General features: G+C 31.1%; 9 protein-coding genes across 9 annotated transcripts; 5 read left to right on the top strand and 4 right to left on the bottom strand.

The window, feature by feature from the left end:
- The first annotated feature begins 3,161 nt into the window (after nt 1-3,161).
- Nucleotides 3,162-4,508, top strand: BX663DRAFT_503900 (uncharacterized protein). The gene has a single exon (XM_051526834.1). It carries the CDS (start codon nt 3,200-3,202, stop codon nt 4,451-4,453), a length of 1,254 nt encoding a protein of 417 aa, XP_051384864.1. The 5' UTR covers nt 3,162-3,199; the 3' UTR covers nt 4,454-4,508.
- A 265-nt stretch (nt 4,509-4,773) lies between these two features.
- Nucleotides 4,774-5,527, bottom strand: BX663DRAFT_541823 (dUTPase-like protein; the record flags this gene model as incomplete). Its single annotated transcript, XM_051530793.1, has 5 exons — nt 5,410-5,527; nt 5,139-5,350; nt 4,999-5,069; nt 4,877-4,927; nt 4,774-4,824 (listed from the first exon to the last, which is right to left on the bottom strand). Exons 1-5 carry the CDS (start codon nt 5,514-5,516, stop codon nt 4,774-4,776), a joined length of 492 nt encoding a protein of 163 aa, XP_051384865.1. The 5' UTR covers nt 5,517-5,527.
- An 849-nt stretch (nt 5,528-6,376) lies between these two features.
- Nucleotides 6,377-7,608, top strand: BX663DRAFT_430774 (mitochondrial carrier domain-containing protein; the record flags this gene model as incomplete). The annotated part of the gene is made up of 5 exons (XM_051522824.1): nt 6,377-6,539; nt 6,618-6,694; nt 6,760-6,961; nt 7,026-7,106; nt 7,169-7,608. The coding sequence occupies 5 exons, from the start codon at nt 6,377-6,379 to the stop codon at nt 7,606-7,608; spliced, it is 963 nt and encodes a 320-aa protein (XP_051384866.1).
- A 584-nt stretch (nt 7,609-8,192) lies between these two features.
- Nucleotides 8,193-8,511, bottom strand: BX663DRAFT_430854 (uncharacterized protein; the record flags this gene model as incomplete). The annotated part of the gene is made up of 2 exons (XM_051522831.1): nt 8,193-8,257; nt 8,322-8,511. The coding sequence occupies 2 exons, from the start codon at nt 8,509-8,511 to the stop codon at nt 8,193-8,195; spliced, it is 255 nt and encodes an 84-aa protein (XP_051384867.1).
- Nucleotides 8,512-10,607: 2,096 nt separating this feature from the next.
- On the top strand, nt 10,608-12,520 carry BX663DRAFT_503911 (uncharacterized protein). The gene is made up of 7 exons (XM_051526835.1): nt 10,608-10,718; nt 10,790-11,009; nt 11,085-11,444; nt 11,510-11,651; nt 11,723-12,094; nt 12,174-12,316; nt 12,386-12,520. The coding sequence occupies exons 1-7, from the start codon at nt 10,639-10,641 to the stop codon at nt 12,485-12,487; spliced, it is 1,419 nt and encodes a 472-aa protein (XP_051384868.1). The 5' UTR covers nt 10,608-10,638; the 3' UTR covers nt 12,488-12,520.
- An 831-nt stretch (nt 12,521-13,351) lies between these two features.
- Nucleotides 13,352-14,549, bottom strand: BX663DRAFT_484956 (uncharacterized protein; the record flags this gene model as incomplete). The annotated part of the gene is made up of 4 exons (XM_051524581.1): nt 13,352-13,376; nt 13,413-14,066; nt 14,126-14,358; nt 14,535-14,549. 4 exons carry the CDS (start codon nt 14,547-14,549, stop codon nt 13,352-13,354), a joined length of 927 nt encoding a protein of 308 aa, XP_051384869.1.
- Nucleotides 14,550-14,972: 423 nt separating this feature from the next.
- On the top strand, nt 14,973-17,601 carry BX663DRAFT_541828 (kinase-like domain-containing protein; the record flags this gene model as incomplete). The annotated part of the gene is made up of 6 exons (XM_051530794.1): nt 14,973-15,049; nt 15,824-15,942; nt 16,052-16,162; nt 16,319-16,467; nt 16,530-16,935; nt 17,026-17,601. 6 exons carry the CDS (start codon nt 14,973-14,975, stop codon nt 17,454-17,456), a joined length of 1,293 nt encoding a protein of 430 aa, XP_051384870.1. The 3' UTR covers nt 17,457-17,601.
- Nucleotides 17,602-20,086: 2,485 nt separating this feature from the next.
- Nucleotides 20,087-21,523, top strand: BX663DRAFT_430811 (Metallo-dependent phosphatase-like protein; the record flags this gene model as incomplete). Its single annotated transcript, XM_051522827.1, has 3 exons — nt 20,087-20,421; nt 20,530-21,037; nt 21,101-21,523. 3 exons carry the CDS (start codon nt 20,087-20,089, stop codon nt 21,521-21,523), a joined length of 1,266 nt encoding a protein of 421 aa, XP_051384871.1.
- A 33-nt stretch (nt 21,524-21,556) lies between these two features.
- On the bottom strand, nt 21,557-23,605 carry BX663DRAFT_503923 (high mobility group box domain-containing protein; the record flags this gene model as incomplete). Its single annotated transcript, XM_051526836.1, has 4 exons — nt 21,557-22,739; nt 22,842-22,949; nt 23,046-23,536; nt 23,602-23,605. 4 exons carry the CDS (start codon nt 23,603-23,605, stop codon nt 21,861-21,863), a joined length of 1,482 nt encoding a protein of 493 aa, XP_051384872.1. The 3' UTR covers nt 21,557-21,860.
- Between the last annotated feature and the right edge of the window lie 1,627 nt (nt 23,606-25,232).

A 25,232-nucleotide genomic window follows, 5' to 3' on the forward strand; every position in this document is an offset into this window, starting at 1 on the left:
GTTTTTAGTTTAACTATTGGAATTATATAACTATTAAATATAATCTAACCTTTCATATTTTATTGAAAAAAAAAAAAAAGTCAGAAAAATAGTGAGAATAATATGAATAAAAATGAAGAAAGAAAAAGAAAGAAAAAAAAAAGGAAAGAGAATTGTCATTTTAGTCAAAATATATGTGTATATTTTTATATAAAAAAAAGTTTTTCTCTCCCCCTAAAAGTTAGTCTTTTTTGATTTGAAGGAAAAGAGAAAATATTTAAACGTTACACTAGGACCAACAAACAAAGTGTAGTCTCTTTAAAAGGTAAGGATGATTTGCAGCGGAGAGCAAAATTTATATCTTGATTTAATACAATTAAACATTTTTTTTATTATTTTTATAAATTAAAATTTATAAAGCGACCTATGGGCACATAATATCTTTGTTATATTGGATTGCCCAGGTCAGTTCAAATTATGTGAAAAAAAAGTATCTAAAAACCCTCTTACGGGACAAGAGGTAAAAAGGTAAAGGAAAGGAAGATCAAGACTTTTACTGTATCTACACTTTGCATATACTCCACCGTCATGGCAAGTGGCTCAAGTGATACCTATTCATAAAAAAAGATAACGCAACTGTCCCGGCCAACTACCATCCCATTAGCCTCACATCTATCTTTTGCAAGCTTTTTGAAAAATGCATTTACAATGAACTGATAACTACTAGCCCTTCCCTAGATATTGCGCAAGGTAGATTTCGTGAAGCTCGAAGCTCCCTTGACCAAGTCCTATGTCTTACTGAACTCTGTACCATCCTACGATGTTATCATCGATTTACTCCAACTCTGATCTTCCTCGACATCAAATCAACTTATGACACTGTTGACCGATCCTATATATGGCAAAACTTCAACCTTTTGCACCAACACCATTGCTTGGTATTTTACAGAATTTATTTGATGATGTACAGATTGAAGTTTTACTCGATAATGCGGTATCTTCTCGGTTCTTTCCGGCCACAGGTGTGTTACAAGGCTCCATACTATCCCCATTTTTGTATTCTATCTACATTAATGATCTACCTGAACTTCTAAGACCATAGCATGCAACCTCCGATGCCTTCTCTGATGCCACCCAATCTGCTACAAAGATCACATCTCTCCTTTACGCAGATGATGTCGTCCTAATCGCCCCAGCAGCTAAAATGCACTCACTCTTGCGAAGCTGTGAGGAATATAGCTATTATGTGGGCTACCGTTGGAGTCCATCCAAATGTGTCGTTGTTGCACCTCCCAATGATGATCACCAATATAAACTATATAACACACCTCTACCTCGTGAACCCTCCTTTGCATACTTAGGCATTCGTATAAAAGCTGGTGGTTCTATTGATACTGCTGCTCTTATTAAACAAAACACGGCTAAAGCGCGATCTTCAATGAACCAGATAGCTGTTCTCGGTGTCAACTCAAAAGGTTTCAGCCGTCTCCTTGCAGTTCATTTTTATGTCCAGATGATCAGATCACAACTGGAATACGGCCTTGCCATCGCTGCGCTCAACGGTTCTCACTTTAAGCAACTAGAAGCCTGCTAAAATGAATGTCTTCGTCGCATATTTGGCGCCTCCCTGCGATCCTCTACTAAAGTGGTGCTTCACATGATCCATCAACCGTCGATGATGAACCGATCCATAATACTCCAAACAAAATACCTAGTACGATCCATGAATTTACCTGGTGATACTCTGCTCTCCAAATTACTATCCCACTTGGAGACTTCTGCAAGTCACTTACAATGGTACAAACTGACCAAGAACTCTTTATGGAGAGAACGCACCCGCAATTTGGATGACCTTACCAAAAGCAAGTTTAAGAGACTACAGCACGGCTTTCTACAACAATACCATGAAACACTTTGCACTGGCCCAAATACTAAGCTGCTTGCCGCCTGTCGTCCAACTCTGGCTCCAGATCCTCACCTTTGGTTGCCGATGTCCAAAACTCAGTTTAGTCAGGTTATACGTTGGCGTCTCGGATAGCTACCTGGTGGTATACCTCGTCCCTGTATATATCACCCTTTCGAACATTTTACTCGTCACCATGCCATCATTTGTCTCCACATGCATCATCGGCTGTTATTACCGACGTCGATCGAAGATTCTCTCTCTTTCTTGCTGAATCTTTTGCCTACTAAAAAACCATCAACAGCACACCTTGCTGCTCCTTGGACGATTTGATGGCCAACGATTTGTACAATACTACATGAGATGGATCATATCTTCCATGGAAAACTCCCTCCTGACCCTCCCACTGATACTGGTGCTTCTCTCGTGAATTGGTTGCTCAACTAACAGTGTTCATACTCCTGCACAATCGCTGAATTTTTCCTTTTTTTTTTTTTTTTTTTTTTTTTTTTTTTTTTTTACCATCAACTTTTAGACTTTTTTCATTTTCCATCTTGTCTCTTCAGAGGTTTTTTCTTTCTTATATATACTACTCGAACTGGCTCGGGCAAAATCGCAGATGAAAAATGCACTGTGCCCACCTGGCCATAATAAAAAATTAAAAAAAAAATAAATAAAATTCATATTTTAATAGTACAATTAAAGTTTATCTGGCCATTTTTATGTTTTTATGTAATACATAGTTTACTCAGAAGGACAGTATTATGTTTAATCATGGTTTATACATATATGTAGTGTCAATAAACACTATAATTATTCTTTATAAATATTATACTACATGGCTATTTGTTACCGTAAATTATTCCTTTTTTTTACATTTTATTTCTTTTCTTTTTTTTAGTATAGCAGCAAATGGTTTATAACTACCTTTGTCCTTTTTCTATTTTTACCCCTATTGTTATACTGAATTTCCATTGAATATATCAATAATTTTAGTAAACAGAAGATACAAATCATCTAACATACATTACAGTAAACTTTGTTATAAACAAAACATATATAGAAGAAAATAAACAAACTAATTACAAGTAATATCAGTCATGTCTGCATATCGATACACATATAAAAGAATATAACTAGTTTCTAGAATATATATACACATACATATACATATATACTTTTCCTTTCTGCATATTCTTTTAGTCATTATCTTCTCCTTATTATATAGACCTTTTTCTTTCTTTCTTTCTTTCCTTTTTTTTTTCCTTTCCTTTCTTTTTTTACATCTTATTATCTTTGTTGATATTTAAACTATTTATGCTAGACGCAACTGAAGTTTTAAAGCTTGAAAAAAGTAATTATGGAAGCATTTCTAATGATAAAAAATCGATATTTAATATCCTGTTGAACAAATTCATCAACAACAGAAAAAGAAAGCAGGCCAAATTAATTGAAAATAATAAGCGTCTTTCTTTACATAAATATATGCATCGTTTCAGTTCATCATCAAGACATCTGTATTATTCTAAAGATATCATTTTTGAACGTAACAATTACAATTACAGTCAACAAAAAGAAGAAAAACTATCAAATGAAAAAGAGCATTATGAGCAGATAGTAAATTCATATTTTTTACAAGCCAAGACACCATTAGTGAAGACTACTCAAATGTATCATCATCATTCTCCTCCATTAAAAGGAATTTTGTTAAATACTGAAATAAAACCAAAAGTACCCTTTATCGAGTCAGAAAACGGTTACTCATCATCGAGCCTCGTACAAAACTTACCTTCGGATATTTTTAGAAAATCAATTATATTGGCCACGACACTAGCTACAGCCATAGCAACCAAAACAAAAATAATACCAGATCTTTCACAATCTTATTCTCCTATGTCGCCTATGTCCATGTCAAATAGTACTGTAAATTTCAAGGACTTCTTAACAAAGGAGTCTAATACTACAACAAAGATGAATAAAAGTATATTAGAGAATGATTCTAATCTCAATCATTCTTTGATGATATCCCAATTGGAAAAAGTTCAATATTCATGGTGTAATCGTTTTGATGAAGAAATCAATATACCTTCTTTAGCTGCTACTGCTACTGCTAGTAGAATAAGTCAGTGTAACGATATGAGTTATAGTTCCATTTACAACAATAACAGTAGTATGAGTGAGTTCATGACAATAGATAATGACATGTATTATACCTTAGATAAGTGTCATTCAAAATACGAAATTTGGGATGTCGATTTTTGGAAACAACCTGCTGGAGAAACACCAAAAACGATTGAAGACTTTGCAGATATGACAAGTTCTTCCAATGAAGAAGCCAAGTCTACCTGGGTAAAAACTGTACCATCTAAACTATTATCAACAACATCAAGTCCAATGGCTATAGTAGGAGAATTACCTAATCATACATTAACAACAGATAAATTAAACCAAGAAGCGTTTCCTATCCTCTTAGAGCTGCATCCATTTTTGACTTTTAATCCAAATTCACAAAGAAAGGAAGCACATATAAAGAAAGGCAGATTTGACATCTACCTTCAATTAAATGAATAATAATGCATTGTATATAATCTTTAGATACAAAAACAAATATATTATTAAAGTCCTCGAGAATATATAAATTTAAATAGTCATAACAATAGAAGTATATGTATATAAAAGCCACTCTTCTTTCTCTCTCTCTTTTTTTTTTCTTTTTTTTTCTTTAAGCATTATATATACTGTAGTTACACGAGTGAACTTGATTTTTTTTAGTGTATGTAGACTATATCTTACATAATAGCCATAAAAAAAAATCTCGAATCCATTCAAATATTTTGTTTATTAATGTTTGCTTCTTTACAATTACTAATGGTTCCAATATACGATTTATATTAACAGCCAGAGAATAAGTTAGCTTTAAAGTCTTTTATTTGAAGTAACGTCTTGATTGAAAAAAAAAATAAAATAAAATAAAATAAATAATTTCTATATAACCTTATTGATATCCTGTACTACCAAATCCACCAGCACCACGATCTGTTTCTTCTAATGACTAATAGATAATTGTTAATCATTCTACTCTGTGTTATACCATCCATATTTATTCTGCTACTTACGTCTACTTCTACAATTTCAGGTGTTGAAATCTTTTCAATAATTAATTGTGCAATTCTATCACCACGATTAACTAGAAATAAAAATCTTTAGATACATGGATGTATATATGAGTATATATATAAATATTTGTATATATTACCTTTGTACTCAGTTTGACTAAAATTGAACATCAAGACACCAAGAGGACCACGATAATCAGCATCAATAACTCCAGCACCTGTATCTAAATGATGCTTGGATGCTAAACCAGAGCGAGGAGCAACACGACCATAATGTCCAACAGGAATAGCAAGTGAAATATCAGTGGCAACAATAGCTTTACCTTGAGCAGGAATTACAATATCATGTGCACTACAAAGAGGTGTTGTGTTAGTTATATTATTAGGCCTTTGCTTTCTTTATCATTTTACCAATAGAGATCATAACCAGCTGAATGCTCAGTTCCTCTGGTAGGAATTTTAGCATGTTCTGAAAGGCGTTTGATTAAAAGTTTACTGGTATTTGATGGAGCAGGCATTAAGATATTTTTAATTAAAAGAGAGAGAGAAAAAAAAAACACGTAAAAATAAAATATTTTTTTCCAAAAAAAAAAAAGGGGGAGGCGCGTTTGTGACGATTGTTTTGTTTTATATACACATAAAATAAATGAAATTAAGTTTCTTAAAAACAAAAAATGAATACATGTATTATACTTTTTTAATAGACAATTGATAGTTTCTGAAGCTTAAGCATATACTGAATCCAGAATAAATATATGAGTTATTTCTGTAGTTTTTGTTATTCAAGTCTTAATCGTATGAGATTGAATACAGCTTTTAGAGACGATAGAAGAATGTTTAACAAAAAAAAAAAAAAAAAAAAAAAAACTCGCCAATAAATTATTAATTTACTAGAACCTAATAGTATATCAGCTTATAAAGGATGCCATTGAAGCTTTCCGGGAAATAATGAATAATATACAACCATAAGAATCGAAGCTTTCTTTTTTGGTAATTGATTGCATTAATTTTGGTTTATAATAAAAGTAATAAATAAGATGGCAAATACGATGTTGAAGAATAACGCAAAATGTGTGTGTTGAACTAATTTAAATTATCAGATAAGGTTGGTTTAGAAAAAAAAAGTATTTGTTAATAGTAAAAGTACTGCAGAAAAAAATTTTGATATCAAAGCAGAGAAAAGAAAACCTTGCCCAAGAAAGTTAATTTACTTTACCCGAAAAATAAAATAAAATAATGACCAGGTTTCAAAAAAAAAAAAAAAAAAAAAAAAAAAAAAGAGGGGAAGAAAATTAAATCCTTAGATTATTAATACAATTGACACTACGCATCATTCATTTACATTTACTTTTATATTATCTTTTTATTCTCGATTTTAATGAATGATCCAATAAATGTACCTTCTTCTCCTCAAGTTGAATTAAACATTGAAAATAATGCAAGCCAAAATCATAAATTATTAACAACAACAAAAAAAAATTCATCGTCCCTTGAAAAGATCGTTTCAGCTTTTACAGGCGCTATTATTACTATGACGTTCAGTAAAATAATAATAATAAAACTTGTTTTTAGTTTTATATACCAGTATATTAATATTATTATTATTATTATTTTAATAGTGAATCCATTAGACGTTGTTAAAACTAGACTTCAAGAAACTACAAAAAATGGGAAAACTGAATATAAAGGAACAATTGTAAATATATTGATAATAGAAACTATTTGCATTACATATTTTGTCTAACTATATGGATATACTAGGACTGCCTTTCGAAAATATTTAGAAATGAAGGTACTTTTGCATTATGGAGAGGATTGATACCAGGATTAGTAATGGCATTACCATCGACGGCTATTTATTTCGTCGGTTATGATTATATTCGAGATCACATAAAGAATTCTCGATTTGAATATACAACTTTAGACATTTATTCACCTTTATGGGCTGGAGGATTAGCAAGAAGTAGGTTCAAGAATAAACATTAAATTGTTATTATTTAATGGTACTAATGTAATGTAATTTATAGCAATGGCAGCATTAGTCGTATCACCACTTGAATTGTTTAGAACTCGTATGCAATCAAAAGAAGGCATTCATGGTTTCTCAGGTAAATAAATATGCGCATAGATAATTTAAAAGTTGCTATATAATTAACATAAAAAAAATTAGATGTTTGGTTGGGTGTTAAAAGGATGGTTCATTTGGAAGGACCACAAGCATTATGGCGAGGTTTATTACCTACAATGTTAAGAGATGTACCTTTCTCAGCTGTCTATTGGATGGGATATGAAAAGATTAAACATCAACTAATCTTGGACAATAGTAATCAAAGTCATTTTCAAATAGCCTTTATTTCAGGGGCCACATCAGGTATGATGGCAGCTATCATTACAACCCCATTTGATGTAATCAAGACACAACGTCAAGTGAGTTCAGGAGCCGATGAAGCTAAGCTAAATAATATTCTAAAAAATATCATTTTAAAAGATGGTTTATCTGGATTCTTTAAAGGAGTTGTACCCCGAGTAGCGAAAGTAGCACCTGGATGTGCTATCATGATTTCTAGTTATGAAATGGGCAAACATTTTTTTTCAAGTCGTAGATTGTAATTGTAATATTTATTATAAGAAACATAGAGATAAACTTTTCTTTTGTATACATCCTTTACTATTTAATTTATATAATCATCTTATTTCTTATGTTTTTTGTTTTTTGATGAAGTTTTTTCTACAGTATAAAATAATTAGATTAATCAGCATTATCCTTTCAACAAATTGATTCAAAATTTTACTTTTACTAAAAACATTCATCTTTCTATTCTTTTCTTTTTGACTTATTTCACCTTCTTCTTCTTCTTCTTCTTCAGATGAACTACTACTACTACTATCGTCTACTTTTCTTTTTTTCTGTTTGTTTTCAGATTCGACATTTACTTTGCTTTCATTAATTGCTGATTTAATAAAACGAGCTGCTGCATCCTTATCAACTTTCATAGTAGCTATTATAAACGTATATGTACGTTAATTTGTTATTCAGCATTATCGCTATGTTTAAATAAAAACTTACGCTTTTCTTCTTTTCCTTGGGCTTTTTTTAGCTTTTTAATATAAGTTTGAACACGGACCTAAAGTAGATTATTATTTAATTAACTAGTTTTTTTTTTTTTTTTTTTTTTTGCCAGATCTACAAAACGCTAATTTACCAATTCATTCATTACTTCATGTTTTTGAGGATCTGATCCTTGTGTCCTTAAATAGACTATAATAAAAGTTTTATATTAATTTTTTCTTGGTTATTCAAGATGAATATGTTTCGTACATACTGTAAAATAAAGTATTTAAGCTATAGGTTAATAATACTTCTAATTCATAACGTTGCGTTACAGGTAACTTGGTATATATTTCATTCAAAGGTTTTTGTAAGAGTGGTTGTAAATGATTTTTAACAACTTGAAGACGAGCTTTTAAAGCGCGGACCGCTTTCTTTGGTATCTCTGGTTGCACTGCCTCCATTATTTTAGAAAAGAAAAAATTAAAAAATTAAAAAAATATGCTTTGATTTTCTGCCTTTTTTTTTTTATTATTATTATTGCAACAAAAGGGCTTAGCATTGATTTTAATCACCGAATTAAGCAAATATGTGATAGGTTTTCCTTAAAAATAAAAAATCTCAATTATAAGCTGGTAGGTATAATGCATATCATAAGTTGATATTGTAACTAAAAACAAAAATGAAAGCAATCAGTAAATTTCTTCTAATATTTGAAGGCAGTATTTATGAAAGGATATGAGTATGATATATGCGTTATTGAGGAATTAGTAAAAAATAAAAATAAAAATAAAAATAAAAATAAAAATAAAAATAAAAATAAAAAAAGGTCAGGTGTAGTGATAAGATAAAAGCAGTGCAGTATTACCTTCAAAGTGTGAAATCATCGATAATTATTAGTAGTACACTTTTGTCTGCATTTCAGTTGATTCTAGGGACTTCTGTGACTCTAGTTCTGGAACCTCTAAATTTGATTGAATCTTTTCCGAATATTTCGTTATCAAAAGAGACGATGAGTAACTTATCCTTATGATGCTCAAATTTCTTTGGTTTCCAGGATTCATTCACTATTATATTAAACATCAGACTAACATACCAACCATTGTTCTGTTTGTAAACTTTACCTTGTTAAATATTCCTAGTTCAGCTTCATATGTAATTGGTAAATTGATACAAGAAAAGGACAAATGACTGTTTGGATTAATTGCTGTAAATCTTTACTTCAGTAAAGACACGGGGCATAAAGAAAATAAACGAGGAAGCACTCGCTGTTGCTATGCTCTTCAATACATGACGTGTTTTCACTGTTAGCTTTTTATTGTATTTTATTTTTAACATACACGATCTAGAATGTTACTCTTTTTCTTTTATATATGTCTAAACACTATTTTTATTTCTTTTTAAATTTGTATTGTTTGTTGGTTTCTCTTTTCTTTTTTGTTTTTTTTTTAACTAGTGTCAATCTCACTCAAAAATACTATAGTTAAGTATTTGCTTTCTATTTTTTTTTCCTCTTAAGTTTATTAAGGATTTTTTTAATATTTTTATTGTTATTTTTTTTTAAAAAAAGAACTTCCCCGAGCAATTTTGATTTTTATATGTACCTTATCAGTGTGCTCATTGGGTTTGAAGTTTATTACTAATAAAAATATATATTTTAAACATTGTTAAGCATTTTGTTTCGGGAAATTATTTTTTTTTCCTCCTTACTAAACTTCTTGTTTCATTCATCACCCTTTTTGACAGGAACATTCACTTTTATTGTCAAAGAATAGATAATGTAATATATCTAGTTTTGATTGTCAAAGGTAGTAAATTTTGGCCTCTCAGATAAAATATTCTATTGCGTATATCTTTATAAAGCCCTAACTTTATAACGTGATAAGGAAACATACAATATTCATATCAAGGCACTTTAAACAGTAATTTGAAAAATTTTGTGTTATTGTTAATTTTTTTTTTCTTTTATGCCACTACTATATTGTCTTTCCCCCCCTTTTTTTTGTGTGTGTGTTAATTGGATCAAATTTACACTTGTAACTTAATTCTTCTATGGCTTCCACGTGGCAATACCTACTTAAATCTTATAGAAAATTGTAACATGGCAGTTATTGCTCGTTGAGTTTGAGTTCACGTTGACAATTAGTATTGATTGTGCTATAAATGCACAGGTATCAATAGTTAGAGTTGCAGTAAAATAGAGACACCTGGTTATTTCAAATATTATTATCATTTCAGATTAATATTTTTACATGAGTTCATAAAGATAGAATCATGTCATTTAGCTTCAAACTATACACATTAAAGGCTATCTTTATTGTAACTTAAAAGCTCCTGGAGTAGAATAATGATAAGTTTATGTCAAATAGTATATGTTAAATTATACATAGTGCACAAATAATATTATTACTTCTCATCATCATAATTACTATGAACAGCTGACAATAAAAAAAAAACGGATGAATTGTGTGACTTAACTTTTTTTTCGCACGAGATGAGGATTTCACTAGATTAAAAAGGTTCATTATACAGGTAGATTTTTTTTTTCTGTTTTTCTACCTTTTTTTTTAATTTTTTTATTACACATAAAAATGGACCAATTTTTGGAATACGTTGAAAAGCATCAAAACGACTTTGTTGAAAGACTTCGTAAAGCTGTTGCAATCCCTAGGTAAGAGCTACAAAGTGATAAAAAAAAAAGAAAGAAAGGAGTTTACGAATTTCTCGCACGTTTATTTTTAGTGTAAGTGGCGATCCTTCTCATCGTCCTGATGTTTTCCGTATGTCTGAATTCTTGGTCTCTGAACTTAAGGCCTTGGGAGCTTCTGTTGAAACTCGTGATCTCGGTAAGCAAGACTGGCATGGACAAACCTTGGACTTGCCTCCTATTGTTCTTGCTACTGTTGGTAACGATCCTTCCAAAAAGACAATCCTTGTCTATGGTCACTATGATGTTCAACCTGTAAAGTATAATATATATATATACTAAGATCGTTTTTAAACTTTAATATATTTATTTATGCTTGTATGTTGATAGGCACTTATTGAGGATGGCTGGAATACAAACCCCTTTGAATTAGTCGAAGATGATCAAAACCGCTTGATTGGTCGTGGTGCCACTGATGATAAGGGACCTGTTTTAGGATGGATTAATGTTGTTGAAGCTCATAAAGCCCTTGGCATTGAATTACCTGTTAATCTCAAGTTCTGTCTTGAAGGTATGGAAGAATCTGGCTCAGAAGGTTTAGATAGCCTCATCTTTGAAGAAGCTGACAAATACTTTAATGATGTTGATGCTGTTTGTATTTCTGATAATTACTGGCTTGGTACCACTAAGCCCTGTTTAACTTATGGTCTTCGTGGTGTCTCTTATTTCCACATGAAGGTGAAAGGACCTGTAAGTATATCAATGTGTATGTGTACAAGTGCTTTGTACGAGTCATTTGTTCATTTTATTATTAGCGTGCTGATCTTCATTCGGGTGTATTTGGTGGTACTGTTCATGAACCTATGACTGACCTTATTAGTCTTATGAGTAAACTTGTTGATCAAAACGGTAAAATCCTTGTTCCTGGTATTTATGAACAAGTCCGTGCTTTATCTCGTAAGTTTAACTTGAATTTTTTTTTTTAAAAAATTGTAATATTCGCATTTTAAAATAGAATTATTATTTAGCTGAGGAGGAAAAGACATATGATAACTTGGACTTCAAGATGGAAGAACTTTATGATGCAGTTGGTAATAAGATTAATATTCATGACTCCGTTCGTAAGACTCTTCAAGCTCGTTGGAGAAATCCTTCTCTTTCTCTTCACGGTATTGAAGGTGCCTTCTATAATCCTGGTGATAAGACCGTTATTCCTGCTTGTGTTACTGGTAAATTCTCTATTCGTACTGTACCTGATATGGAGCCTAAAGAGATTTCTGCTTTGGTCGTCAAATACTGTCAAGATGAATTTGCCAAATTGGGTTCAAAGAATAGCTTAGAAGTTCAATGTACTCATGATGGTAACTACTGGCTCTCTAGTCCTGAACATCCTAACTATGGTAAAGTATTATTTTAAAAATAATAGTAGTATCAACAGTAAACAAATTAATTTTTTTTTCTTTTTGTTTTCGTTTCTAGTTGCCGCTGCTAAAGCCGTTGAAACTGTTTATAACGTCAAACCAGATTTGACACGTGAAGGTGGTTCTATTCCCGTTACTTTATCTTTCCAAGATGCTCTTAAGAAGAATGTCTTGTTGTTGCCAATGGGTCGTGGTGATGATGTAAGCTTATTGTATTGTATTGTATTGTATGATATGATATATTAATTTTTATCTATTTTTTTTTTATAGGGTGCTCACTCTATTAATGAGAAATTGGATAGATCCAATTACATTAAGGGTACTCAATTGTTAGGTGCCTATTTGTATGAAGTTTCTAAAATTCAATTGTAATTTCATAAATAAATATATTATATAATACTTTAATAACTTTCTTCTTCATTAATACATGTGTCTAAACAATCATTTTTTATTTTTGAACCTACCCCCCCAAAAAAAAAAAAAATGGGTACAACAAGATATTAATTATATCAAAATTGCCCATATCAGATTAATACAGTCGAAGAAACTAAGTTGGGTCAATGAAAAAAAAATTTTGGCCATTTCCAAAATAAATTGGGATACCAATATGAAGATGGGGCACTGGTACGAAAATAGTACACAGAAGGGAATATAGGAAATTAAGATACTTTAGTTTGTTTGGTCAAATCAAAATTGTTACAACTTCTTACTTGTAACATCATTAAGTCGTCGGCTCACGGGACAACCACATTGGAGGTGGCGGTTTGTCGTTTGAAGACGGTGGGGCGATCATTGCCATTCCATATAGACTGAGCTATGTAAAACATATTTTTGCTGGCCATTACACCTCGAATCCAAAAGGTATTGCAAGTTTTACACTTCAATACCTGATGGATCATGGTCATCTTCCCTACACTTCAGATTTTCTATATCATTCTTAAAGCAAGAATGACAGATCTATGAAGAATTGGCTTTAGCTGAAAGTGCAATATGTAAACTATGTGTTGTTTTTTTCTTAATAACCTTTGATGTATTAAATTCGTTGATGTCTAGTAGCAAGAGTCCTCTAAGCCTTTGCCTTGTTTTTAATTGTTGATATATTTTGTTAGATACGCCATGACGGAGACCTTTGAACTTAATATGATCCTTGTTTTTTTAGTCCGTCACCAAAGACCACCAGAGGCATCTTGCTGCTGTTTCCCTTTTCAAAACAGGCTTTGTTGTTTCTGCTGTAAGTTACAGATATAATAGTTCGAGTTTACTGAAATAATAATAATAATAAAAAAAAAGTGTATACCTTTTTGATTTTGGGATGGTGGTGAGTGCTCTTTCTTCTTGAACATTACGAGGCTTGCGAGTTTTCCTCCTTCTTTTTCTATTTTCCTTTGTCTTCTTTCTCCTGCTTTTATTATACTTCTTTCCATCATTTATTAAGATGTTGACACTTTCTTGGATGGCTTTTTGGGAACTAAGGTAGTTCAACCATTTAATATTAGAAGTTTTAAAGCCGTAAAAATTAAGCAAAGTATTCATGTGCTGCAGCATGTAAGTTATGTACAAAACAAATTGTTCCACAGACCCAGTCTTAGGCGAAGGAATGTCTGTTTCAATCTTTTCAATACCTAGTCTCTGTTTGCGCTTCTGTTGCTCTTTCATTCGTCTTACATTTCCACCCATATTGTAATATTTGATTGAGGACAAGCGACGTATGTCAGTGCCACCGTGATAAGAGACAAAAGGATCCCGCCTTCCTGTGTTTACAGTACATAGACGGAAATGCTTATCCATCTCTTCGCTTGTAAAATCGTTCAACTCTAGACAGATAGTGTCTTCTGGTGATGACAGAAGCACTTTTCTAGTAAATAGAACTTTGCACGTGTAGCCATCAGTATACAATCCATTGAGAAATATCTTTCCTTTTTGTTCAGGCAGTGCTTGAAGCTTTTCACAACTATATTTTTTTTTTCGTCCGTAATTTGGTTTATAGATATATGTAATAGTAATGTATACCTTTGAATGCCAAGCTTCTTAAAGTCAAACATTTGATAGAAGCATCTTTGTTTATGATCGAAAGGAGATTCATTAGCTTGCTTTTTTTGTTTAACATCTGGGAAAATTCCGGTTAGGTTCTGAATATCCATCTTTATGAATCGCCAGTGCAATCCAGGATTTAGGAATAGGCTAAAATGTCTTGGAAGTAGGGACTTAATCAAAACGCTTTTGTCATTTTGAGAAGTTTGGGCCTTGTATATATCATCATATTTTTTAAGGATATGCCCTTAATGCAGATAGAATTTTGAAGGGTTCATTGTTTAAGCTTTCTTTAGACACTGGAAGCTTGGACATGCGATTCTTCACTTCTGAAATCAAAGGATTTAACAAACTTTTGTCGCTTTAGTTCTATTTCCAAATAGCTCACCCTTAATTTGAACATTGTTTAGCTATTTCTAAAATTACCTCTGTTCAGTACTGTCAATTGGAAGAAGGTGCACAAAACAAATGTATTAGAAAGATATTTGGTGATTCCAAAAAAGTCCAACATCAAAGTTATGCTACACCATGGCTAAGTTCTCGTCCATTCGTGAAAGATTACATATTCTGCAAGCTCAATTTTTGTTATGCTCATTATTATCCTCAGATCCTCTTTTATCCCAGTTAGCACTGTTTCTATAAGGTTATACAACTAGATTTCTATAGTCGAGACTCTTATCAATAAATCCAATTTGGAAAAACTGTCAGCCTGAAGTACATTCAATAACGCTGAATAACACTCAAAAAAAAAAAAAAAAAAAAAAAAAAAAAAAAAAATTAAACAAATTCGGATCCTACAGTCAACACAACTTGGATCAGCATCTCTATGCTTTTAACAGATCAAAATCACCAACACGATATCGACCGTATATACCTTTTGGCTTCCTATGTCCTTTGTAAAACGTAATCAATGCATTTGTTATTAATTGCCTTGGATGATTATCTAGTAGTCATTTCAACTAGTTGCTCAAAGTACCGTACATTATTTTCTTTTTTCTTTTAACAAAGCACTATGGAGTCTACTGTTCCCAAATATACTATCAGTTTCTGAGTGAGACTATTGAGGATTCTCTCTCAGTTCTCTCTCTCTCTCTTTCTCAGTTCTCTTGATATAAGCTTCCTTACAAACTAATTGCGTACATATTGCGTACATATTTTAAATATCCTTACTTGGTTTGTTCATTGTTGGCTAGCTATTTGTACAATCCTTCAAGAACTTGATTATCCTTTTTTTTTTCTTTCTTTTTTCACTATAAAGACCCATCTTTACTATCATCACATCTTGGTGGTCAATAGTTTCTTAGTTAACTACTCTTCTCCTTCTAAACAAGAGTGTCATGGCTATCATGCTTTGTTCCTTTTTTTTCACTTTTTTTTCTTTCTTCTACCCTTGTTCCTAAAGGGGTTTCCTAGTATCTTTTATTATTAATGATCTAACCCGGACAATTTTGATATAATTAATATCCTGTTGTACCCAATTTTGGGTTTCTTTTCTTTTTTTTTTTTTTAAACAAAAAAAAAATTTGTATTTACTCATTTGAAAATACATCAGGTATTATCAAAAAAATAAAAATAAAATTGTATTCTTTTTTTTATTTTATTTTATTTTTTTTTTTTTTTTTTTATTTATTTTTTTTTTTTTTTTTTTTTTTATACCTATTTTAAATAATCATAAAGAGACCAAGCAGCATTATTAACATTAATGTCGAGTAACAATAACAGCACAAATGTCGTTGGTGTTCATTATAAAGTAGGTCGAAAGTTAGGAGAAGGCAGTTTTGGTATTATTTATGAAGGTAAAAAAAAAAAAAATAAATAAAAAAAGCGAATATTATAAGTGTCTTGTTCCTCACTCATTTCTCTTTCTTTTTTTTTTCTTTTTTCTTTTTTTTTTTTTTATTGAAGGCACCAATCTGTTAAATAATTCTCAAGTAGCCATTAAATTTGAACCTAGAAAATCAGATGCACCACAATTAAGAGATGAATATAGGACTTATAAGATATTATCTGGAATTCGTAAAGTGTACTTTACTTAATATAAGCTCCTTTTTTTTTTTTTTGTTAAAGACATCCACAAAGGGGCCTTTTTTTTTATCCCTTTAAATTCCCCTAGAAAAAAAAAAGCTATTTATACTTACTTTCTCTATTTACATATTTATATTCATACTTAAGATGGTATTCCCTCGGCTTATTATTTTGGACAAGAAGGATTACATAATATACTTGTGATCGACCTTTTAGGACCTAGTTTAGAAGATTTATTTGACACATGCTCAAGAAAATTTAGTGTAAAGACAGTAGCTACTTTGGCTCGTCATATGGTAAAAAAAAAAAGGGAAAAAATAAAAAATAAAAATAATTTGCTAACATGAGTATATTGTAGATTACTCGAGTTCAAAGTGTACATGAAAACCATTTGATTTATCGTGATATTAAGCCTGATAACTTTCTTATTGGTCGACCAGGCACTTTAGATGCAAATACAGTTTTTTTAATTGATTTTGGCATGGCTAAACAATATCGAGATCCAAAGACAAAACAACATATTCCTTATAGAGAACGTAAGAGTCTCTCGGGAACAGCACGTTATATGAGTATTAACACTCATTTGGGAAGAGAACAGTCAAGACGTGACGATTTAGAATCCTTGGGTCATGTCTTTATGTATTTTTTGAGAGGTTCTTTACCTTGGCAAGGTCTGAAGGCTGCTACTAATAAGCAAAAATATGAAAAGATTGGTGAAAAAAAGCAGACAACTTCAATTAAAGATTTATGTGGTGGATTTCCAGGTAAATAAGTTAATTCGGGTATGCATAATATATACATACATACATACATACGTACGTACATGTTATTAACTCTATAAAATAATTTCTTAGAGGAATTTGGTATCTATCTTCAATATGTTCGTAAATTGGGCTTTGAAGAGACTCCAGATTATGATTTTCTCCGAGATTTATTCACAAAGGTGCTCAAGAATCATGGCGATGTAGACGACGAAGTTTATGATTGGATGTTATTAAAAGAGGGTAAAGGACTTGAAAAGAGAAACAATACTTCACGTCATCAATCACAACGTCAAACCGCTATGGCTACACGTCATCCAACAGAAGGCTATTCTCTTCAACAACAAGACAATCCTTATAGTCGAACTCAACCACCCATGAACATCACTAATTCACCAGCACCTCAAAATAATGTGAATGCAGGTCATCATCAAGAGTACAATGAAGAAAATGATTTACGGAAAAAAAGTTTTTGGCAGCAGTTTATTTCTTTCGTTACATGTGGGTTATTTTCTTGTCCTTAAAAAGAATTATATTATTCAATCAATCAATCAATCATATTCCCCTTCTTCCCTTTAATTTCTCTTTTGTTTTACATTCAAAATTTTAACTTTATTAAAATAAATATGATAATCTCAATGAGCACGAGATCTTATTTAGTACATTAAATTTGCTTTGGAATATAGATGAAAGAAAGGGAAGGGAAGAAAAGCTTGTAAGTGCAAGAGGGGAAGTAGAATGAAAAAGTAAAAGAAAGACATTGCTTATGAAGGAATCCTCTTCTAATATTTGTATGATTAAATGGAATATAAAATATTTATTTTGTTGTAAGTGAAGTCATTATGTTTATATCATACAACTTACGAAAATGACTAAAGGAGAGAGTTTTTAAAGCTTGGTAAGATATTCAAAAGAAAAAAAAAAAAAAAAGGAATTTGTAAGTAGCCACATCTGCAGTGTTTTAATAAAAGAGGGACACTATCCATACTCCAATTACATGTCATTTAGAGAAAAGGAGGTATTTTTTTTTCTTCATAAAATAAGTTGATATATAAATTGTTTATTTAAGGAGTCGGTCTTGAGTTATATATACATATATATATGCATATATTTGTATACATGTATATAATAATGATATCTTAGAAATTAATAGGAAAATTTACTAAAGAGTTTTGTTATATCAGATTGACAAAATATGAGTAATGGCAATAGATTGTAATAAGGACGCTTCTTGTAACGTAATCATTCGCATACTATAGAAAAGTTTAATTAAATTGAGTGATTGATTGAGAAGAGAGGAGGTATATCATATTAACTAAAACTACCAAAAGAAGGAGTTTTTTTTTTTCTTATTTCGGCAACATTGACTTCAAGCACTTTCAAACATTGAAAATAAGGCAACTTTGTGGTTTTCTGTTTTATAAATTATATTTACACGGGCATAAAAGGTAAATAAATAAGTGAAAAAAAAAAGGCATTCCAGTCCTTTCCTGTCAGGTTGAAATCTATTACAAATAATTAATTCAATTACTGGATTGAGTTATCCTTCAGAACGAGAAATATGAAAATAATGATTTCAACTGGAATAGATTGATTATATTCTTTATAACAACATTACATATCTATTCAATAACTAAAGTTATGGCTATATTTACTTACAGGCTTATAGCCTTTTGGCATTTCGTTTTTTTTTCAGCTATAAAGATGACATATCGTTAATAAGAAGCGCAGAGCAAGTAGGCAATAGACTACATAGAAGTTGTTATTTAATCATTTTATGCTGTAATGCTTATATATACAATCAAAAAAAAATTTACTTTTGTTCAAACTTAGTACAGGATACAGACATGTATTTAGCAAATGGGAGCTTAATGAAGTATTATTTATTTTCTTTTTCTATTTATATTAAGTTTAATACTCAAACTCTATACCCAGCGTTCAAGGACACCAGATTCAACAACTTGAGTATATATATATATATATATATATATTTTTACATACCAAGCTACTGCGTACACAAATTATCCTGGAGCGCAAAATAAAACAAGCGTCTAGATAGTCTATTGGATATAGTTGTTTTATACGATGATATTTAGGATGATTATCTGGTAAAAAAAGCCTTCAGCTATATTCACGCCAACAGTACTAGCTTATTAAAATCAACATTATACGATGTAATCATCTTAAATTCTTATTTACACGCTCCTAACTATTGCTGACTTCTTCTAGGATGTTGAAAACTTTATTACAACTCGTTGATTTGATACAGTTTAATATGACTAGTGAGCCACAATCATTGCCATTAGTACTATTTGTGCATTTGCCTTTCATACAATGGCTATAAACACATTAGATATTATATATACATTTATATATATATATGCTCACCTTTACTTTCCCTTTTTTTTTTTTTCAGAAAGAAAGAAATTAATCAATAACTACTGACTTCAGGTAGCTAAAACCCTTTAATCGATTCTATTATAGCATCTTATGTTGTAACAATAGGATATTTATCAAAATGGTTTATAAGACAATATCTTCATTTTTCTTCTAACTGATATATATATAGAATATTATTTTCTTCGGATTTATTCAGTCCAATTATGAACTGTACAAAGTGGTAATGCCAACTTCTGTAGGGTTGAAAAGAAAATTGATTTTTTAGATGATAAAGAAAGAGCAAATTTCCTCTTGTCCATCTGGGTAAATGATTTACAGTTAGCTTTTTCTATTTATTTGTTCAAACATGCATTTCCTTTGTGCTATACTACATTGGTAAGATTTGTCTACATGATAGGGATTTCCATTCCATCGCTTTGTTTATCAAGAAAGTTTTCCCCCAACTCCCACCCCACCCCCCACCAAAAAAAAAAAAAAAAAAAAAAAAAAAAAAAAAACTTGCAGCTACCTGGTACTGTGAGCGCTGTATTTGCTGCTGCTGCTGCTGCTGCTGTTGTTGTTGTTGTCGTTGTTGTCGTTGTCGTTGTTGTCGTTGTTGTTTTATCATCTCTTAACTGACTTTAATTTTTCTTTTTATGCAAGTCTATTTAATCCTTTCCTCTTCCTTCCCTCCCCTCCCCCTTTTTTTTATTTATTTATTTATTTTTATTTTTGTTTTTGTTTTTGAACTTGGTTCTCTTCTCTAAAAATAAAGATGATAAAATCAACAAAAGTTATTGTATACTTGTTAAGACTAATATGGATAGCATTTATAATAAAGAATGAATACTTTTTATTTTGGTCTTCTGCAAGAAACTGTACTCTCTCTACTACTCAACCTAATGTCGGTCGATTTATGTTAGTAGGTGATCCACAAATGACAGATGACATGTCTTATCAGCGACATCCAGTGATCATGTTTTTCACAAAATACTATAGTCAATTATATATGAAACGAAATTATAAGCATTTAACAAAGGCCTTGAAACCAACAGATATCTTTATGTTGGGTGACTTGATGGACAATGGCAGAGAATGGAATGATAAAGTGTAAGGTTCCCTTTTCTCTCTCTTTCTCTCTCTCTCTCTCTTTTTTTTTTTTTTTTTTCTTTTTTTTACTTTGGTTATATGAAAAAAAAAATTATAAATATAATATAGTTATGCCAAGGAAGTAAATCGCTTTCAAAAGATATTTCCTTCAGATAATATGATGATTCATTACATGGTAGGCAATCATGATATAGGATTTGGAAATGGAATAAAAGAACACTCTTTAGATCGATTCAAGAGTTATTTTGGTTCGACGTCTTATACATTTAATAAATTTGGATACACATTTGTTATATTAGATACAGTCTCTTTAAACTCTGATATCCCAAGTATTCAAAGTGATGCATTCAACCTATTATCAACTCTCTCAAATACAACTAAAACGCTACCTCGAATACTCTTGACACATGTTCCTCTCTATCGATCCCCTCATCAGTCCTGTGGTCCTCATCGTCAAAATCCAGTGAATACGATACGTGAGGGCGCTGGTTATCAATATCAAAACTTGCTTACAGAGTCCTTATCAAACTATATTTTAACTTCAGTTCAGCCCATCATTGTATTCTCTGGTGATGATCATGATTATTGTAAAGTCATTCATCAGTATGAAGAACAAGTGCAAGTGCAAGGGACAGCAACAGAAGCAGCAGCAGCAGCAGCAGAAGCAGTAGTAGTAGAGGTGACAGTACCTACCTTTAGTATGTCTCAAGGTTTACCTTATCCAGGTGTAGTCATAGTCGATATCACTGACAGAGGTGAACTCATAACGCATCTATGCTGGTTACCTAACCAAATCAATATCTTTATTAACTACCTTTACATGTCCATCTTAACCCTTCTTGGTTTGTTTCTTTGGCATATCTTTCAACCTTTATTGATCAATACCAACCTAATCATAAATACATTTTATCATCAAACATCATCAACAACAACTGAAACTCCTCTTCTCCCTCTCTACACCAACACTACTATTACTAATAATAATAATAATCAACGCATTATGTCCACTATGAAATATAATCTTTTGTCATTTTTTTATTCAATTCAATCTGTAGCTTGGATTGGATTTATGCTTTATTTGATTTGTATTCTATTCTTATAAAAAAAAAAAAAAAAAAATCGAAAAAACAGGATCTTTTTTTTTTTTTAATTAATTATAATGTTAATGTATAATTAAATTTAGAATGAAGGGGGGAGAGAAGGGAGAGAGGAGGAAGAAGGAAGAAGGAAGAAAGGTATACATATATATTTATATACTTGTATATAATAATAAAAGAGTAAAAAAGGGATATTAACTTGTATATGCCTACATGTATTTATATATTTATATTTATACGTACATACATGTATGTAATGTAAGAAAGAAAGAAAGAAGAAAAAAAAAGCCTTTTTTTAAATATATATATTTTTATAAATATATATGTATATGATAAAAATGATTAACAATTAGTATTTATGGAATATAAATCTGCTGAAGTTGAGGGTGTATCATTAAGAGGATTTCGAAGTAAAGCATTAGGATTTAATGTTTGTTGGGTTATAGATAAAGAAGAATGTAAAATAGAAGTAGGGCTTGTAGGAGCAGATAATTGATGTTGAAAGCGTGTCTGTGGTTGTGGCTGCTGTGGCTGTTCATTTAGATTATTATCTATCATAGATAGAGTGGATGTAGATGTAGGGGTTGTATTTGCATAAAATAAGGGATTAATGACTAATGATTGAGTAGGTGCTGCAGGGGAAGTAGTAGTGGTAGTGGTAGTGGTAGTGGTAGTAGTAGTAGAACTATTAGATTCCATAAAAGAGGATTCCATCGCGTTTGTAATTGTTAAATTAGTATTATTAGTATTATTAGTATGAGCAACGGTTGAAGTTGTTAATGTTTTATTAGCAAGAGAACGATATTTTTGTCTTGTACCACGGCCTAAAGATTGATCATTTTGTAAAGCAAAAATTTGCATTTCTCTTGAGTAACGATCCTTGTCAGCTTGAGCTTTTGTTTTCCATGGTAATTTTTCTTCCTCAGACATAGAATTCCATTTTGCAGCACAAAGTTTACTCACTTGACCTACATTTGAGCCTGGATGATTACTCATGATTTCTGGTCTTGTTTCAGTTAAGAACCACATATAGGCAGATAAGGGGTGCTTTGGTATATTCGAATTTTTATCTCTTCTACGTCTCTTTCGTTTACGTGGTAAATGATCATATATCTTTGGTGATTCTGCTAAATCTTGTTGCTGCTGCTGTTGCTGCTGCTGTGAATATGACTGTTCGCACTGATGCTGTTGTTTTTCATGTTGATGAGAGTCTAATGGTTCCTATTTAGAATAAACATGTATATACACATACATACATAAATCAGTTAAATCAAGATTATTTGTAACAAAAAACTAAATAGTGAAAACTTTTTTTTTTTTTACCTTAGCTAACTCTGCTCTTGAACGGCGTATATACATTGAATGGGGATGAAGATCTTTTTGCTCCTCTCTTAATCTTTTAGCTTGATCCAAGTATTGAACTTTTTGCTCCTAGTAAAATAGAAAAAGGAAAACAAATTCAATGTTAAAAGGAAAGAAAAACATACACACACACACACACAATAAAAAAAAATTGATAAAACATACTTGTGGCATAGTCCTCCAACGAAAACCAATCTCTTTACTAATGTCAGCTACTTTCAATGATGGATCTTGATCTTTTAAAATCTTCCTCATTTCCTTATTAAATAATAAATAAGCATTGGGAGGACGAGTGATACGAATAGATGTCTCGACTTTTTCACTTAGATCTTGGTCTAAAGTTGTTATAGAAGTTGATGACGAGGCTATACTTTGAGTTGTCGAAGTAGCTAAAGAAGTAGGCTGATGTAATTGAGAAGGAGCCATGCGGATTAAAGGAAACGGAGAGTACGTCATATTATAAGCAGAGTTTGGATCTTGTAAATGATTAATAGCTGATGGTGTTACCGAATGACTGAGCTGTCTATCATCTTGTCTATCTTGTTGAAGATGTTGCTGATCCGATTGCTGTTGTGTTAAAGAAGGATTATTCAACAATTGAGCTTGTGTTATAGCTGCATATTGCTGTAAACCGTATATATTACTTGATAAATTGTCTAAATATGTCTCGTTAGCAATTTTATATAAATACATATGTTTATAATAAATTAATAGCACTAACTCATTAAAATTAAAGCATATAAGAGAAAGAGAAGAAGAAGAAAAAAAAGGGGGGACAAAAATTAAAATTTTTATAAAAATTTCTACTGGTCTGACATCATTTACTGACTTTAAAATTTGGAATGACTTTGGATCGTTTACTACTTTTCAACAATAATTTTTTAAGAAAATTAAAATTGGGTACAACAGGATATTAATTATATCAAAATTGTCCGGGTTAGATCATTAATAATAAAAGATGCTAGGAAGCCCCTTTAGGAACAAGGGTAGAAGAAAGAAAAAAAAAGTGAAAAAAAAGGAACAAAGCATGATAGCCATGACACTCTTGTTTAGAAGGAGAAGAGTAGTTAACTAAGAAACTATTGACCACCAAGATGTGATGATAGTAAAGATGGGTCTTTATAGTGAAAAAAGAAAGAAAAAAAAAGGATAATCAAGTTCTTGAAGGATTGTACAAATAGCTAGCCAACAATGAACAAACCAAGTAAGGATATTTAAAATATGTACGCAATATGTACGCAATTAGTTTGTAAGGAAGCTTATATCAAGAGAACTGAGAAAGAGAGAGAGAGAGAACTGAGAGAGAATCCTCAATAGTCTCACTCAGAAACTGATAGTATATTTGGGAACAGTAGACTCCATAGTGCTTTGTTAAAAGAAAAAAGAAAATAATGTACGGTACTTTGAGCAACTAGTTGAAATGACTACTAGATAATCATCCAAGGCAATTAATAACAAATGCATTGATTACGTTTTACAAAGGACATAGGAAGCCAAAAGGTATATACGGTCGATATCGTGTTGGTGATTTTGATCTGTTAAAAGCATAGAGATGCTGATCCAAGTTGTGTTGACTGTAGGATCCAAATTTAGGAAGCAAAACTAACTTTAGACCATTTTGCATAAATCAATCATATCCATTTTAAGAATAAACTTTACATGTTACATACTGATAGATGACTTAATTCCTACCAGAACTAATTTTTTTTTCTTTTAGAAAAAAGTGTAGCAATTTGGACATCGTATATTAAAGAAAAACATTAAGAGGCCAATAATGAAAGTACGCCATATATTGAAGAGCATGCATCACTGTTATTCTTAAGGACTGTTTAGTGCCAAGTTGGTAAAGGAACCTATAAGGAAAACAAGCCATTCGAATGCATTTAAAAGGCTGGAATTGACTGTCACTGATGGCTATACAAAGAGGTTGACTTAAAATAGTCTTCATATTTACTAATTTGCCTTCATCTCCTTTTTATCTTGTATGTCCTACAGGGGAGGTTTTTAGTTTTTTTTTTTTTTTTTTTTTTTTTTTTTTTTTTTTTTTTTTTTTTTTTTTTTTTACTATCATTTTTATTGATACCATTTGCCCACAAAGACGAAAAAACTTTATTTAATCGTATTAAAATAAATACAGCCTCCCCTTAGTTCCATCTTGCATGAAATGGACTGTTTGGCTCATTCTTCTATTCCTCCAGTGCTAATCCTCTTTTGATTGAGTCATTATCTTAGCCTACCTCTTCGTGAAACTATCTCTTCTTTTTTCATATATTCTTCCCCCTTCCTAACCTTAGTCTTTGCTTTTTTACATCTTGTCTTAAAAAGGTTTTTTTTTTTTGGTTTCTGTTCGCT

The sequence above is a fragment of the Cokeromyces recurvatus genome, assembly GCF_025118155.1.
Source record: "Cokeromyces recurvatus strain NRRL 2243 chromosome Unknown BX663scaffold_7, whole genome shotgun sequence".
Lineage (NCBI taxonomy): Eukaryota > Fungi > Mucoromycota > Mucoromycetes > Mucorales > Mucoraceae > Cokeromyces > Cokeromyces recurvatus.